This window comes from Numida meleagris, chromosome 2, assembly GCF_002078875.1.
Source record: "Numida meleagris isolate 19003 breed g44 Domestic line chromosome 2, NumMel1.0, whole genome shotgun sequence".
In the NCBI taxonomy this organism is placed as follows: domain Eukaryota; kingdom Metazoa; phylum Chordata; class Aves; order Galliformes; family Numididae; genus Numida; species Numida meleagris.
In genome coordinates, this window is record NC_034410.1 from 4,566,319 (window position 1) to 4,583,996 (window position 17,678).

The 17,678-nt window shown below is 36.8% G+C and overlaps 1 protein-coding gene across 3 annotated transcripts in view; it reads left to right on the forward strand.

The window, feature by feature from the left end:
- The window catches only part of LOC110394274 (sodium channel protein type 5 subunit alpha-like), a 50,110-nt gene that overhangs the window by 25,602 nt on the left and 6,830 nt on the right, over positions 1-17,678 (forward strand). For all 3 annotated transcript variants that reach the window (XM_021388063.1, XM_021388062.1, XM_021388064.1), the window contains exons 12-24: positions 1,829-1,931; positions 3,282-3,520; positions 3,612-3,764; positions 4,388-4,741; positions 5,486-5,944; positions 7,313-7,411; positions 8,750-8,861; positions 9,955-10,109; positions 10,913-11,086; positions 12,354-12,491; positions 14,903-15,157; positions 16,017-16,070; positions 16,946-17,083. In XM_021388063.1, the coding sequence (XP_021243738.1) occupies positions 1,829-1,931; positions 3,282-3,520; positions 3,612-3,764; positions 4,388-4,741; positions 5,486-5,944; positions 7,313-7,411; positions 8,750-8,861; positions 9,955-10,109; positions 10,913-11,086; positions 12,354-12,491; positions 14,903-15,157; positions 16,017-16,070; positions 16,946-17,083 (2,433 nt within the window). The remainder of the gene's footprint in view (positions 1-1,828; positions 1,932-3,281; positions 3,521-3,611; positions 3,765-4,387; positions 4,742-5,485; positions 5,945-7,312; positions 7,412-8,749; positions 8,862-9,954; positions 10,110-10,912; positions 11,087-12,353; positions 12,492-14,902; positions 15,158-16,016; positions 16,071-16,945; positions 17,084-17,678) is intronic.

Here is a 17,678-nt window from a genome sequence, read left to right on the forward strand (position 1 = left end):
TTTAGCAGGAGGGTTGGACTCCGTGGTCACCTGAGGTCCATTCCAACCCCTGCTATTCTGTAATCCACAGCTCTAAACAGTTTGTTTCATATTGTGGCAACCTACTAGTTGTGCAACCTGTGCTGAAACTGGGGGCTCTACAATATATGCTTTACTCTTAATCATAAGAAAAGGCTAAAGATGCCAAAACAAAAAGAAAGTGGGTCGGACAGAAAACTTTAGAGAAGATCATCAGTTCCAGAAGAACTTGAAGAACTATCTTTCTAGAGCCTATTCCCATTTTAAATACCAGTTTTTCAGAGGACTTCCCATCACCAGCTGTTTAATTCGGTTAAAAAGAGATGAGTAATGGTGAACGGTTTAGTGTTGATGGATATTCTTAACCTTTCTAAAGACATATACTCAGAAAGTTTGTGAACAGACAGGAATTTCAGAAAGAAGACGTTGGGAACTTCAGTGAGGCAGGCACATGAATTTTTAGAGGTTTCTCAATATTACAAATATTGCAGAAAGGAACATTACAGAAGGGACCAAATATTGCAGAAATAAATGAAAGGACAAGTTGCCCTAGTAACTCGGATGTGATTAGAATGATCTAATTGGATTTTTTTAGATTCTGAAAAAGTGCAGACTGAAAAAATGTTCATTTTAGCACTCTATTACAAGTTCATTTCAGATGTCTATTTTATGACTGTTCTATCAGCTAAGTTTTCCTTAGCTTTGAAGTCATTAAAATATCAAAGAACAAAAAGAAATTAGTTAATATCAAACCTCTAGGGCTAAGGATGTCAGTTTAATTCTCTGAATAATAGTTTTATGGAATATGTTATAAGAATTTTCTTATGGTGAAAGTCTGAAGTAATGATATTGCATGTCTTTAGTTTTGTATCCTCCCCTTAAAAGGAAGTTATGTGAAATGTTGTGCAGAAAGTGAATACTAAGATTGTACATTGTGATATGGTCAGTCAGTAATTCGTTACTAGCTGGTGGCTCTAATTCCATCCTCAGTAATGCTGGAATCTTCCTTCTTTCTGGTTTTCTCTGCCTCAAAGTTTCCCACCTATTCTTTGTAACCTGTTTTGCAATGGTTTAGTCTTTAAAAACTGTATATGCACTGGGGGCATCTGTACGTAGTTAATGTGTCAGGAACCATATCTTTCACTATAATTAGTATTTTGTAAGATGCAGGTGTTGACCTGGCTGTTTTGTCAGTGTGAATCAGGAACACTGAGGTCAGCATTCTGTAACTTTTCATGAAAACAGAAGCTGTCCCATTCCTTGTTTTAAGCAGTTTGATATTAGTAGAGTTCTTGATAGGCTTAAAAGGGATGAGGAAACCTGTAATTTTGACTTACTAAATAGCTATTATTAATATTAATTTTTACCATTCATTAGAAATAGTTTAATAACCAATTATTCAAACTGATCTTCAGTCTTCTTTTTGTGTGTTCCTGTTATTTGTCTCAGGAAAGGTTGGAATTATTTCTTTTTCCTTTGCTCCCCAGTTAAGGATTCTTACTTTCTGTGATTATATGCATTTTATAATGGCATAATTATTTTTTGTTGGATTTTATTTTCAGAAGGAAACAGCTTCTTAAATAGTAGTGTTTTCAATGAAATACCCTTGTCTTCACATGATATTTGTTTTGTTTTGTCTTACGTTCCATTCTTTCAGCAAGGCAAGGCTTCATTATGATGTGCATTTTAAACAAATTTTAAACACATTAACTAACTGTATATTTATCTTATGCTGTGCATAATTTTATATTTGCATACATTTATTCATGTTCTCTTGTTATGCTGTCTTCTGTTGTCTCTCTAACCAAAGAGGCAGATCCTACTGTCTTATGAGTTGTCAGCAGACTCTGTTAAGGATCCTTATCGGAGACAGAGGTTAATGAGTGCAGCCACTATAATTACAGATAACATGGGTAAGTCATTAATTCTTCAGTGTTTTTTCTACTGTGATTGTGTAACTTGACCTAAGAGAGCAAAATGTCGCAAAGAATTGATACTGTTTTATTAGTCACTCATTCATCTGCAATAAAATGTAAGTTTCAATGAAATTTATATTCTCAGACCTCACGTAACTGCAAGTGTAACTTGAAATTGCCAAGCCTGAATCACACCTGATTGCTCTGCACAATACAGTCACTGGGGTTTGTAGGTGTGAGGAGAGCAGTGTTGTCACTTACATTGTCTTTAGCAAGGCTTGTATCTCCGTTGGGATGTCAATGTCTGCGTGGGTGAGCAGCCAGCTGGTCAGAGAACTGGCTGTATTCTTGGGCTTTGAGAGTCTGGTGAACATGGTGTATTCTGCTTTGAGTCAGGTAGCAAATGGTTGTATCTTAGGATCCTTTCTGTCCTACTGTCTTCATCAGTGACCTGGAGGAGGCAATAGAATACTCGCTCTTAAAATTCACAGATGACACCGAACTGGAGGAGACTGGTTGATACGCATGGGGTAAGGGACCTAGGCAGACTGATGGAAGGGGCCAACAGGAACTTTACAAAAAATCAACAAGGACAAGCTTCTGTGGAAATGTAGGAATCTCTTGCAACGATATACACTATGAGCTGGCTGATTGCCTGGGAAGCAGCTCTGCAGAACAAGCCCTTGGAGTCCTTTTGGGCAGCAAGCTGAGCATGAGCTGGACTATATTAAAGGAAGCATAGCCAGGAGACTGAGAAGAGTGATTATTACCCTTAATTAAACACTTGTTAGACCACATACTGTGCCCAGTTTTGGTCCCCTCTCTTATAGGGAATGCCTTGGGGAACTAGCTTATATTCAGCAGAGTGCCACTAAGACAGCTGGGGGCTGGAACACTTGCTCTGGGCTAAGTTGATTCAGCATGGAGAAGAGAAGGTTTGGAGGGAAAGTTATTAGCAGTTTTCTAGAATGTGGGACATTGTTTTGAAGATGGAAGTGGGCTCTTCTCTGCATCTGTGGTCATGAGGGTACAACTGACAGAAGACAAGTTGTGCATGCATTTTCCCAGAGACAGCTGAGTTATTTCTCCTCAGAGCAGGTATGTTCTCATCCCCCATGGTAATGACAATATGTACAGGTTGGTAACATCACCTGTTTCTGTTGCGTATGACCTTCAATTAATTAGCCCATGAGTAAGTGGTGTAGAGTGAATGAAACAATTTTTTTTCAATCATGCCATTTTTCTCAGAAGATAGGAAAAGTCTGAAAATACATATGAGTGATAGTCTTTTTCTTCATACTACGGAATTCTACGTTAGATTATTCATATGTCACTTTTGTCATTTAGAGCTGCGAGATTCAAAGAAGAGATTCACTTTGGTTTGGAAACGTTTTGCTCAGAAGTATCTAATTTGGAACTGTTGCCCATTCTGGAGAGCAGTCAAAGAGAAGGTGCAGTTGGTGGCTTTGGATCCATTTGTCGATCTCATAATCATGATTTGCATTATAGTGAATACTTTTTTCATGGCTCTGGAGCACCCTGGCATGTCGGGAATTGAAAAAACATTGATTTATATAAGTGACAAGGTAAGTTAGGTCAGTAGCTCCAGACTGACTGGGTCAGTCTCTTAAAGAGACATGCATACTCAGTGACTGTTTGGTGAATTTCTTTTTCCAGGTCTTCACCCTGATCTTTGCAGCAGAAATGGTTTTTAAAATCATCGCTCTAGATCCGTACTACTACTTTCAGCAAAAATGGAATATTTTTGATAGTATAGTTGTTATGATTGGCCTAATAGGCTTTGATGCAAATCTGTCGTTTTTCAGGCTGGTAATTATTTCTTTATTCTTTTTTAGAAGTACTTACGTTGTATAGATGTGTGAAAACATTACAGTGAAATACATTTAATATGTTTGTCATACTATGTATATTGGATACTGCAAATACTCTGGCACAGTGCTCCCCCTAGCACCGTCCCCCCTAGAGATTTGACTTAGCAGAAAGTTCACCACTTCTCTGTTAGGTCCATAGAGTGGCACTGATCAGCTACGTTTTAGATTTTCAGACAAGAAAATACGTTATCTGAGCTTAAAGATGGCAAGGGGTTCCTTCACTATGTATATTTTCCTAGGTACAGTGTGGCTTTTCTCAAATAACATGGCCTTCCTCAAGGCTTAGATTTAGGAGCAGGCTTTCCAGCTTCTTAGAAAAAGGGCTCTCTCTCAGATGTCTATGTATGATGTCATTTTTTTTTACTACGCCATTGCTGTGAATTCAGAATTATATCTGAACTTAAGTAGAATACTTTTGGATCTGAGCAGTTAAAAACCTTTATGGTGTTACTGAATATGGCAGCAAAGACAGCATGGTAAAACAGGATCTGTTTTTGTGTTTGTGTTGTGCTGTCTGTGTAATGTTCTGCCACTCATTGTTCCCTTGTGTTTTACTTGCAGCTCAGGATCTTCAAATTGGCAAAGATGTGGCCAGCCTTAAATACTCTTATGAAAATAATTCTAAACTCAGTTGGTGCTCTGGGTAACCTCACTCTGGTTTTGATTATCACTGTATTTATTTTTGCTGTAGTAGGAAAACAGGTTTTGGGCAAATATTATGATACTAACTATTGTAATATAAGTACAAGCAGGGATTTACGCTGGCATATGAAGGATTTTTATCATTCATTCCTGGTCATATTCCGAATATTATGTGGAGAATGGATTGAAACCATGTGGGAATGTATGGAAGTGGCTGGACAAGGGCTGTGTCTTCCCATTTTCTTGCTAGTCCTGGTGATAGGAAACTTAGTGGTGAGTTTCAAGCTGTTTTCCATCTCTACTGAACCAAGTCACATTGGCGTCTTTTTTCCCTTAGGCAAACATAATCATTTGAAGAGTATTCATACATTTCCATTTTCTGGATGTTAGCTGGTTTCTGTGTGTTTTTTTTTTTTAATTTTCTATTTTTCATTTTTTCCCATATCTTTCTCACACAAGAAGTGGCCAGAAATTAAAATACACAGAATGATTCATTCTAATGAGAGCACAGACATGCAGCGCTTTCCGTAATTTGGTGATAATTTGCTTTCTTCATCTTTTGTGCTGCTGAGGTCAAACAACAAAACTGCTCAGTGCTTTTAATGCTTACCAGCTTATCCTTACAGTATCAAAAGGCTACAGTACCCAGTTTTTCTAGACTGCACATTTTAGACTCATTCTGATGTATGAGTTAGTTTTTTCTTCCTGTTTGTCTGTCTTGCATACAGCTTCCCTAGAAGCTTAAACTTTCTGGAATATTCAGCCTCTTTGTATACTTTTTTTTTTTTTTTTTATGTTATGCTTTGGTAAAATACTTCATTACAGTGAGCATTCATTCTCATTCTGGCACTGTGTGGAAGAAGAAATCTTCTTCATGCATTTGATTTGATAGCAGTGGTTGATGAAAGAGGTGTTTGTTTGTTTGTTTGTACCTAAGGAGAGTTCTCTGATCTTTTTATTTTTATTTTTATTCTGTTAGAAATAGCGGTGTCTTCAGCTTACTTTGTCTCATTTAAGGTGCTCAACCTGTTCATTGCCTTGCTGCTGAGTTCCTTCAGTACTGACTCCTCACCAGGACAAGAGGAAGCTGAAAAACAGACTAAATGTGAGATTGCCATTGCACGGATTCATAAAGGCCTGCAGTCTGTGAAAGAGAGAATTTTGGATAAATGTGGCAAAACGATGAAACGAAGCAACAAAGCAACAGTCAAAAAGAAGTCTTCGGTAAGAAGTTCTTTCAAAGACTTAGAAGAAAATAACTATGCCATGACAGATGCCAGAAGGGATATGGACAACACTTGCTTTGACATTGGATGTTACGATAATGAAGAGAGTTCCTCAGTGAAAAGGAAATGTGAAGGCTCTTTAAACTACCAGAGAGGCTGCGTTCCCATTGCAGTAGCAGAGTCTTACAATGATAAAAGTGGTGATGATGATGAGCAGAGTGTGTGCACAGAAATGGAGTACAGAAAATGGGTAAGGAATATTAATGTTAGAAAACTTACTGTAACTTGCATCTGCAAATACAATCTTGAAGGCCAGTTGTAAATGTTATTTATTCTGTCATTTCCACAGTTTTATCCTCTTTGTTCTTCTAGAAGCTTCAAAATGCAAGAGCTATTAAGCAGTCTTAGTTATTCAGTAGGAGAGGTTGGATATCCACTTTTATTATTATTCTGCTCACTGATAGCTGTAATTCTGCTTATGCCTATTTTATTTCAGTTTATTATTGTCAATTGCTAAATGAAGTTCCATCAAGACAGACATTCTTCCTTTTTGTCTCCTTTGCTTTATCAATGGCACCTGGATGTTTTGGAATGTTGAAGTGCTCATATATTGCTTCTTGATTGTATGGAAGCCAAAGCAAATAAAATTCAGAGCTTTACTGGAAAAAAAGCCACATCAGTTTTTTTTTTTTTAATCCCCTATTGTCCTCTGTGATATTTTAGAATCCCTTTTATATATCTTGATATTTTTGCAAAGGGCAGGAATAAGCTGAAGCTGTAGGCACTAAAATGCAGTTACCTACATATATATGTATCTTCTCTTCAATATTTTGCCAGAAGGTGAACAAAAAGAAATGTTGCAAAACCTTCTCAGACATACCAACATTTTGCGTAAAGGATGTACCTGTAGAAACTGGTTAATGCAGTGTAAGAAGGAACTTCTTAATGAGTTACTTGCATAAAGTAAGGTAGAACGCATCTTACAAAAAGTAGCTTGTGATATTTGGGCTCAAAATGCAGTAACTTTGCATTATGCCTTGGCAAAAATGTGAAAAGCAGGTGCTGGTTTTGGTTAGATTGTCTTATGATCAGTGTCTAGGTGGATTATTAGAATTCATTTCCTAGATTTTTGATCACAGGGGATGACATTGTCTTATCTTTGGGCAAATTTTTGAAGAAGCAGAAACTGCTTAGGATTGCTTGTTTTGGATTGTATTATGGATTATGTTATGTGCTATGTACTGTCTTCATTTTACATCAGCAGAAGGACTGAGAGCTGTTAGGGGTCACTGAGCTCTTCTGTCCCTAACTAGAAACAAGAGTCTACTGGGATGCAGCTGCAGAGACTGCAGCTGAGCCACTGCATTGGATGCAGGAACCCATCAGTAGGATGAATGAACATCTTGAGAAATCATATACTTTCACACTATAACCATGGGACCAAAGTGTTTGAATTGAGGCAAAAGCATTTTTTACATGCCTTCATGTAATTCTCTATAAAAAACAGACATGCTAAATTTTGTGGACGCTTTATATTCTGTTAAATATTTATTTCTTCAAGAATGACTCTCAGGAAGAAAAAGGCTGAAAATCAATTGTTTTGCATTACTTCATTCAGGGAGACAGATTGAGGCATAGAGAGCAGTGCCGGAACTCAGGTCGCTTGAGTCAGATTTCTTGGACTTCAGAAACGTACCAAAAGAAAGAGCAAGATGAGGTATTTGTACCTGTTATCTTCTTCTGGAGTGTGCTAGGGATTAATATTTTCACTATGGTTCTCTTACTCAGTAATAACAGGATGAGCAGTTTCTAGAGTCCAAATCATGCGGGAGGCGGTACTTCGTAACAGTAATTTGAAACATAAGTCATAGAATCAAAAAGGTTAGAAAGACCATTGAGATCATCTAGACCAACTGTCAGCCCATCACCACCATGCACACTAAAACGTGGAGATTATGAGACCAATCAGCCATTGCCAACAGTGTAACTTAATATGTTACTTTCTACAAAATCAGTGAACAGAAATTAAGCAAGGAACACTCTTAAAATCATTTGATGCATACTCATCAGTTTTATAGGTAGTAGTTTGCTGTCATCCTTCAGTGCAAAAACTTGTTCTCTAAAAAGGGTACACTCAAATAACTACCGATCTAGAAACTTAAGCTTATTCTAACACAGTGCAGTTCCACATTAATTAAAAAAAAATAAAAAAAAGTGAATATTTGTAGCTTACCTCCCAAAAATGAAATGGAAATTCAGTAATTCTGGATCACTACCTCCAAAAACCCAACCACTTTAAGATTTGCTGGTTTTAGATAAGATTCCTTGGAGATTTATTTGGTGTAAGTTATTTAATTAATAATAATTTTATTAATAATTATTATTTAGTAATTAATTATTGAATGTAAATACCTAATATCAAAAATACTAAAATTCCTATGGGTTTAAATCATTACATTTTTGTCTGTGTTGAAGATCTTTGTTGAATTTAAAATAGTGTAGACCATCATGGCTGTCAAAAGAGACAGTTCTCCCTTTTTCTGGCTTCTCATTCCTATCTCCTTCCCCATGCCTTGCCTTTCCATGTCAGACGGGGAATTTATGCTTTTGGGCTGATTTATGCTTGTTTTCCATAATGACTTTAGTTCTATAGGTGTGTTGGTTACCTACCAGTAGCTACGGTAGACCACAGTGACATTTCTTTTCTGCTAGGCTTTCCCCTCTTCAGGCCTTATTGAGGTGTAGTCTGTATCTGAGAAAATGAAAAGCAAATTGGAGAGACGTGAGGCAGGGCCTGCCTGAGCACTCCCACTACAGAAACTGCAAAAAGGAAAAATGAAAACCTCTCAGTATAGGAAACAGTCTTGTCTGCCCTATTCTTTGTAGTTTTATTTTGACAATTCAGCAGCATTGGGATTATTAATACTTGTAGATATCTATTTATTAATTAATTTATTTGAAGCAGGGGGGTATTTTTATTTATTTTAAATGTGCTTCAAATGTCTTTATTAAGCAAAAACAAATACATTTATCTTCTTTGCCTTTTCCTGTGCAGAGATTTGATGTTGGTAGCTATTCTGAAGCCAGCACTGTGGACCCAGTTACTCTTATAGAGCTGTTTCCCCAGCCTAAAAAGCCACACTTACCTAAGGACTGTTGTGCAGAAAGTAAGTATGTCTTATGTATCACAGGGAGACTAAATGAACTAGTATTCAAAGGCATCTGTTTTGGAATATTTCCATATTGGCAGATATCATTTGCCTGGGTCGTTTGTTTGTACATACAAAAAGCCAAATAAATGTACCCAAAGCCAACACACAACCAGAGCAGGACTGAGATGCCTGAACACAGGCATTTAGTACTATATGGAACACCTGAGAGTACCCATGACAACTGCATAGAGCTGGCAGAAATGACACAGGCACTATGTGGTATCCCAGTGGGCCTAAAATGGATCTAAACACCTGTGTTTAAGCTGCAAAATGCTGTCTTTGGAGTGTGATTCACGCTTACATTGAGAAAGCAGGCTATAGGTGTCTGTATGTTAGTGAGGGCATTTAAAACACTTCTGAGAGGGCAGATGGAGGTCAGCCAGGATATATAACTTGGCTTCTGGTATCTGAAGTGGCATTTCAACTCAATCTGTCTGAAATCTCAGTGCAGTGGGTGAATATCCTAATGGAATTCAAAAGACTGTACAGTTTATCCCAGAGTGGACATCTACATTTAATTGCCTCAGCAGCTCCTTAGACAGTATGGACTGTCATGTTTCAATCCTGTTGCCTTTAGAGATGAAAGAAGGATGCTTCTGGTGCAAAACAGCAAGCAGAATCTTGTTGCAATATCTGTGCAGTGCAATCAAGTGAAATAATGAGTGAAGGAAATAATTTACTAAACCTGTAGTAAGGTAATATCTCTTCTAATAGTAAAAAGCATAAATGCAAGATAATAACCAAGGGTTTTTCTATAGAGCAGTGATAGCTTTTCATATTAAATGCTTGTGTGTTTGTATACGCAAAGGTTTCTCTGCTTTTTCCATGCGTGAAATGCTCTATAAAAAGGGATTTCACATGCCTACAGATTTTGTCTTTTCTTTAGCTGTAGATCATTTCAGCCACAGCAATGCCATGTGAGTGAAACAGTATGTTCTCTGTGCAGTATTCAGAAGCTTTTTTTGTGATGCTCTATGCCTTTTAAATTCTCCCTGGCCATAGCTTCCCATTTTCCATTAAACCAATATGCTTTTCTTTTTCTTTTCAGGTTGTGTCAGATGTTTTCCTTGCTGCAATGTGGATATCACTAAGTTTCCAGGCAGCACTTGGTGGAAATTTAGAAAAACCTGCTACAAAATTGTCAAACATAGCTGGTTTGAAAATTTTATCATTTTTGTAATAGTATTGAGCAGTGCAGCGCTGGTAAATTTCATTTAATTTCTCAAACTTCTAATGGAGGGTTGTCAACTGGTGGTAGTGGGAATGGGTGGATAGATCACTAGAAATGCTGACCACAGGAGATGTAAAGTGGAGATGGAGATAATATGGTAGAGAACTAAAGGATGAAAGGAAGAATGAAGACATTGCCAGAGGATTGGTGAGGAAATAATGCAACTGTTAAAGGAATTGGAAATTGATTGGCAATATCACTAACTTATAATAAATTGGTAGACCAGCAAATCTATTAAAGGCAAGTGAACAAGGCAATGAAGTGAACACACAATAAGGCATTTTCCGAAACCCTTACTAACAGCAAGTAATGTCAGGGGTTTTGTGAGAAATGTGAAACTCCAGAAATGAAGAGGTAGGGTGTGTGTTGTGTTTTTTCATACCTGTGTTACAGCTCTGCAGACTGACTGAAGATAGCAGCTTTGGAAGGTTTAGGCCTGAAAGAGATTGGTTAATGCGTTTAATTTAAACTTAATTATGGAGGATTTCAGACTTTAAAAATTATCTGCTTACTTGGGAAGCTAAGATTTTTGGTAGCTGTATCGGGCACTCATCAGATGCTTATTGAAGTCTAGAACAGAAATAACCCAAAGTTTTTCAACCAACTGGAAAATGAGACTGTTTACTATTTAGGCTTTTATTTCTAAGTATAAAAACAAGTTGCCTGTAACATAACACAAAATGGTTAGAATAAGCCAAACTGTAGTCTTGTGCAGTTCTAAAATAATGTGCTGTAAAACTACTCAACAGCTTTAAACTGAATTCTGAAATTCCAGGCATTTGAAGATATTCACCTTGAGGAAAGAAAAACAGTTAAAAAGCTCCTACAGTATGCTGATAAAGTATTTACTTACATCTTTATTCTGGAGATGCTTCTGAAATGGGTAGCTTATGGTTTGCACAGTTATTTCACAAATACATGGTGTTGGCTCGACTTCATCATTGTGTGTGTAAGTACATTTAGAATTTTGATTTTTTTCTACATAAAGAACTACATGGAAAATTGGATTAGGATTAAGCATGATTGTAAAAGACAGTTTCCAGAAGCTGAAAAGAATTGCAATCAAAAGTGACTGTGGGACAAATTTAAATGGAAATTGTAGGTGATAATAAGTTGCTTAAAAATATTTTATCAAGTATTGCTGTTGTTGAGGACTATCTTGGTTACATAAATCTTCTCCATTGTAGAGAGAGAGAGAGTGCAATTAGCAATCAGAAATTAAATTAAGATAAGTTCATTGAGATGATAGGAAAATGTGAAAGTGCTGGCTGCCCGCTCCATCATACAGAAACAGAAAAAAAGTAGAGTTGCTTATTTTAAAAAGAACAAATTTAGATGATAAGCAGAGCTTAAAAGTATTGTTGGAAAAACCATTTGCCACAAAGTTGAAGAAGTAGGAAAGTGTGTTTTTTGAAGAAATCCTGGCAGTTCTTCCCAGGAATATCAAAGTAGCTGTTTCATAGACTCTCTAAATAATTACAGTTGAAAGCTGTGAATACTAAGAAATTTCAACAGAAAAATCTAACTATAACTGTATGAAAAGAATGTAAAGCATGACTCTAGCAGTTACAGATCTGCATTTTTCATGGCAATGCTGACCAAAACAGTGAAAGAGCATGAAAGAGCATCCAGTGACTAGACAAGAAGATAACAAATTCAGGTAGGAAGAAAGAGACAAATTATGAACAGTGGGGAAAAAGAAATAAACCCTAACTACTGAAACAATTTTTCTAATGCTTTCAGTTCAGTTTCTGTCTTATGAAGATTTAAAATCGAGACTGTATATCTCTTGAAAATTATTTTTTTTCTATAAAGGTATGGTCATGACATTAAATTACTGGATACACTTCTGAGAATAATTGTAAAGAAAATGAGCATAATTTATTCGAATAATACTTTCAAGCCTTACATTGTGTGGAATTGCCATAGTTCCATTTTTGTTGTTATACTGACCTTCTGAAGTATCATAAGAACTGATTTTGAAAAAAAAAATCAATAAGCATGTGTGTATGTTAATTGAAATGAAAGAATGCCATTATTTAAAAAATGTCCAAAAAATGAAATTATATTACCTATTATCTGGGAGTGAATATTGTTAGCATTTGATTTACTGATCAAAGGTACAGTCACCATTGATCTGTGATTGTCTACAAATAGAAATGGAGTAAGCTTTTGAATGGCAGTTAATAATCTCAGTTTCAATTCAATAAACACAGCTTTCATGTGTTTCCTGGGGACTAAAACAAAATTTACAAGAAAATTCACTCTGTTCCTCTGAGAGCGCCCTGAAGTCTCTCAGGACACTCCGAGCACTGAGGCCTCTACGAGCTTTGTCAAGATTTGAAGGGATAAAGGTAAGGATATTGGGAGGGATGCGTATATTTTGGAATAGGTACATTTGAAGTTTTTTATTAAATTACAACATCTTTATTTGGAGACTTGAAATCGCATTAAGATGGTTCAGATGGTCATCATTTCAAAAACAATTTCGTAGAAATATATAAACACAAATGAAGAAAGGAAATTGAGTTATAGTGTGCTGACACAGTAAATTATGGTGTGTTATCAATGAGATTACTGAAATGTTTTTCCACATGTCCACAATTTCAGTGCAGTTTGTAGAAGAAACAGACTTTTGTTTTGAACTTGCGCATTTCTGAAGCCCATTCCTTAGTTTACTTTAGCTGTGGAAAACGTTCATCCAATTAACCCAAACAAGCTGTTATGCAAGGAGGAAACTATGCCATGAAGGTTGTATGTTCTATTGATCTCCATGGCCTAAGAAGTGTAGTGACTACAGCCCTTTCTTATTTTTTCCTCCCCGCCTCAGACAAGAAGTTAGGAACTGGAAAAAATGATTAAAAAATTCATTGTTTCAGCTGAAACTATTCACTTTTTGTAGCTCTTTTTCATAATTCCCCTTCTTTAAACTGCTGTGATTGTATCAACTCATCTTGACAGGTATCTCTGGGTAGTGTCCCTGCTCTGGGTGAATCTGAATGAGGGCAATCCTTTGCATACTTAAATTAGGTGGGATTTTCTTAACAGAGAAGGAGATTCTTCTTATTTAACCTTATTTAACCAGAAAACTGCTCTGAGCGGACTATCTGGAGTATTTAAAGCCAATGGGAAGATAAAAAAAAATGTGATTGTAGTATAATTTATCTGACCTACATTAGATTACAGAATGTGATGAGATGCTAAAGTTGGGCCCCAGGCTGGATATGGAGGAAATTCTCCTTAAAAATCTGAAGGACAAGAAATCAGATGGAAACAACTAGTGTGAACTGACTAAGGGCATACCTGATTGTCTTCTATGACATGATGGCTGAGGGAAGGAAAAGCTATCAGTGGTCCCATATGGAGATTAAATATGGGTCGGGTAGATGAACTATAATGGAAATTGGCTAAACTGCTAAGTTCAATGTAGAGAATTAAGTTCATTGATGACATAGTCATTGATGAAGTTATTGATGGCATAGTCCTGGGGTCCATACTCTTTAAAGCTTCATTAACAACCTGAATCTTGTAGCTGGAGAGGCTAAGACTATAGCTTGTTCTGTCTAGGGAAGAGAAGATTAGAAAGAGGATCATATGAGATCTAATTAGATAACGGATCGAATTGCTGCCTTAATTACCTAAGTTACAGTAAATTGAACTAAAGTTTTCTGGTAGAAATGCATTGGGAAGATGCGAAAGAATGAGTTGGCAGTGAGTGATATTCCTGTTAAATAAAATAATCATCATGTGGATGTAACTCCTTGCCCAGAAAGGTTGTTGAATATCCATCCTTGGGGAAAAAAAAAAAAAGCAGAACATGACTGGTTAAGACCCTAAAAAACTTAATCTAGGTTGGAACAGCTGATGTGTGTTTCTAGTGTGTTATAAATTTCTAGTGAATATAATCGAAGGCCAGAATAAAATGCTTGGAATTTTCTCATAGTTCAAGTAGTGATGTATTTCCAGAGAACTCTTCGTTATGCCCCACCACAAAATGATGAAAAAGGGTGAAAAGAAATAGAAGATAGTCCCAAAATTCCTACTGGCAACAACCATGGTCTTGCTTGACAGCATTAATGTGCTGGATTTCTGAATGTGAGTTCTTGTTGCTGCTTGTGCCAGCTCCACCGATGTTACCAGTAGAGACACTAAAAGTTGGCATCTCATTTTCAGTGGTATCATTTCTGTAAGAGGTCTAATGCACACCACAGTCTTGCATTCACCTTGTCCTCAAGCAAGCCTAAGTGAAGGAAGAGTGCTAACCAAAATAATTCGGTTTTCTTGAAAACCTAACTTTTGCTTCATGTACTGTTTGCAGCCAGCTCCTAATGGTTATCATGCGAGGCTCATTTTGTTGTGGAGGTCAAGCTCTTGTTCTCTTGCTAAACTTCTCCAAGATAAATGAGGATTATTTATGGCATGGTAGTATATGAGGATGACCTGTTCTCCTATACCTGATTTTTAGAGTCCAGAGCCACTGTAGACTCCTTTTTAAAAAACGTATGTCTTTTTTTTTACTCAAGGATAATTCTGGTTGCCATCTGTTCTACTTCCTCAGAATGACAAGATAGATAGCACAGGATGTTAAGACAAGCTTGGTGTTGGTTGAGGGTTGGCTTTAAATATGTCACCTGCTAGTTCTTATGTGAGTGAGAAGCTGCAATAGATACTGAAGAAAAAAACAAGTGTTTTTGGGGGAGGGGGAAGGTGTTCTATTGAACATGAAAAGTTTATTCTTTCTTTTCATTCATTTTATTTATTTAAGGTTGTTGTGAATGCACTTTTGGGAGCTATCCCCTCGATCTTGAACGTTTTACTCGTCTGTGTTGTCTTCTGGCTCCTGTTTAACATTGTAGGAGTAAAACTACTTGGACAAAAATTTTGGAAATGCGACCTTCAGACATGTGGTAACAGAGAAATTCATCACAAAAATGACTGTGTCACGTGTCATGGAAAATGGGAAAATGCTGATGTAAACTTTGATCATGTTGGGATGGGATACTTGGCTCTTCTCCAAGTGGTAAGTTCTGTTTAAAAAAAATAAAATAAAAAAATTTGTCAGTTTCATCAAGAAAAGAGCAGCTCAACCACAGGAAGCTGCTGCACTTCTGCTTTTCACGCTGAAAGTGGGGATATTTTCCAGCTTAAATAAATATTTTTCGTGTCTACAAGCTGCTCAGTTCCTGATGAAGTACGCTTTTGCATATGCAACTTTGTTTCATCACTTTTTGATTTTATTGCAGTTTTAATAAGTATACTAAGCCTGAAATGTTTGTGGATTTTAATTACTCATTTTCTCTAGAGTAGAAGTTAGTCCTGCATTGGGGAACAGAGAAAAAGCTCAGTGCAGTTTGTTTGTATTTCTGGTATTATGTAAGTCATGAAGTGTTCAGATGCTGACTTTCTGATCTTCTTAGTACCACAAGAAAGGCAATGGGAACACCTCTTAAAGTGCTTCCTATCCCCATGTTCTATCCAGCGGTTTTTGCCCTACATCTTCCAAAGCCTTCTAGAATCCTGCAGAAGTGCTAAAACTGCTGTTTGTCTTAGAATTTATTTTCTACCTTTTAGTATATACTTGCTAATTAAACAGAAACTTCTACTGTTTTCCAACAAACATAGACTTTACAAAAAAACTTAATGAAAAAAATTAATGATAAAAGAGATTTAGCAGGGTTCACACCCCCTTTTTTTTCAGGACATAATGTTAATTTGTTTCTGTTTACTAATCAAGTAGATCATTAGAACATTTTTTGTAGCACACTGCTCACTTTTCCTCAACTGTTAACACATTTATGTTAGCTCTACCTCATCTTTTATTTCTATTTTTATTTATTTATTTTTAAGGAGAATAAACTCACTGATGCAATTATTTTCAGGCGACTTTTAAAGGTTGGATGGACATTATGTATGCAGCAGTGGATTCAAAAGAGGTAGGTCATTTCCCTTTTTTTTTTGTTTTAGACATGCAGTGTATTTTTTTGGCTCTATTTGCATTATCAAGTGAGAAATACATTCAGATCAATGCTTTACACTATGCAGTAAAACATAAATCCTTGCTATACCAAATACCTGGAACTTAGATGAAAGAAAACGAGTTGAAATAGAGTGATGCTGCACAAAAGCCTACTAGAGCAAGAACGGAAGGGAAAGATGTTGCAAGTTTTATAGAAGTCTCTTTTTTAGGAACAGAGTTGAGAATATCTTAGAGAGATTATGCATCTGTAGCAAATTTTCCTTCATGTTTAGCAGGTATTTCTGCAGGCTTGTTCCCTACGTTAGATATTCTTACTATTTCTTCCCCATTTCTGTGTGCTATTTCTCACTCTCATTAGTACAGTATGTTTTAACCTTTATATATTTAATTTTATTTGCCGTTTCCTTATTCATTCAAGCACTAATCATGAAGTAGCTGCAAATTAAAAGTAAGATCCTTGCTTGAACAGTTGATCATAGCGGGCTAGCAATTTAAATTGCTGCTTCTGTGGGATAGTGTTCGAGAGGGTGGCAAGTCCACCAAAATGTTTTAGCCTGAGTTTTTTTTTTCTGATCCAGACATTCACAGCATCCCTTCTGACTGGAAATTATTATCGATTACTTAAGTAATTCGCTAAAGCTAGGTTTGGCATCTTCATTTACTAAGAGCAACAAGACAGAACGAGACTGTTATTCCACGCGTAGATGGTTAAATATGAAAAAATAATTTATTCCTCCTTACAATAAAAAAACAGTTAAACTGGAAATGACAAAGCTGTTATTATCTGATTTTTACTAATCTTTTTCCCCCGTTTGTTTTTTTTTGTAACAGACAGATAGTCAGCCAAAATTTGAGTCATTCTTACTTATGTATTGTTACTTCGTGATTTTCATTATTTTTGGATCTTTTTTCATGCTGAATCTTTTCATTGGAGTCGTTATCAGCAACTTTAACCAACAAAGGAAAAAGATAAGTACTGTATGAAATAATTCATGATCTCTTGTAATCCCAATTTGATTGTGTCTATGCCAGTTTGGCATGTAGATGTGTAAAATTTTCAGGTAACTGTTTAGAGATATTTAAGGCTTGGAGAATAAAAGTCTTGGTGGCCTTTTATGTTGGAGTTACAGCATCAGTAGATAAAGGAAGACCAACTGACGTCATCTACCTGGACTTGTGCAAAGCGTTTGACACTGTCCCGCATGACATCCTGTCACCAAATTGAGGAAAAATGGATTTGATGGATGGACTGGTCGCTGGATGGGGAATTGGCTGGATGGTCGCACTCAGAGCTGCGGGCAGTGGCTCGATGTCCAGGTGGAGACTGGTGACTAGTGGCGTTCCTCAGGAATCGGTGCTGGGACCAGTGTTATTTAACATCTTTGTAGGCGATATGAACAGTGGGATCGAGTGCACCCTCAGCAAGTTTGCAGACGACACCAAGCTGAGTGGTGCAGTTAACACGCTAGAGGGAAGGGATGCCATCCAGAGGGACCTGGACAGGCTTGAGAGGTGGGCCCATGCCAACCTCATGGAGTTCAACAAGGCCAAGTGCAAGGTCCTG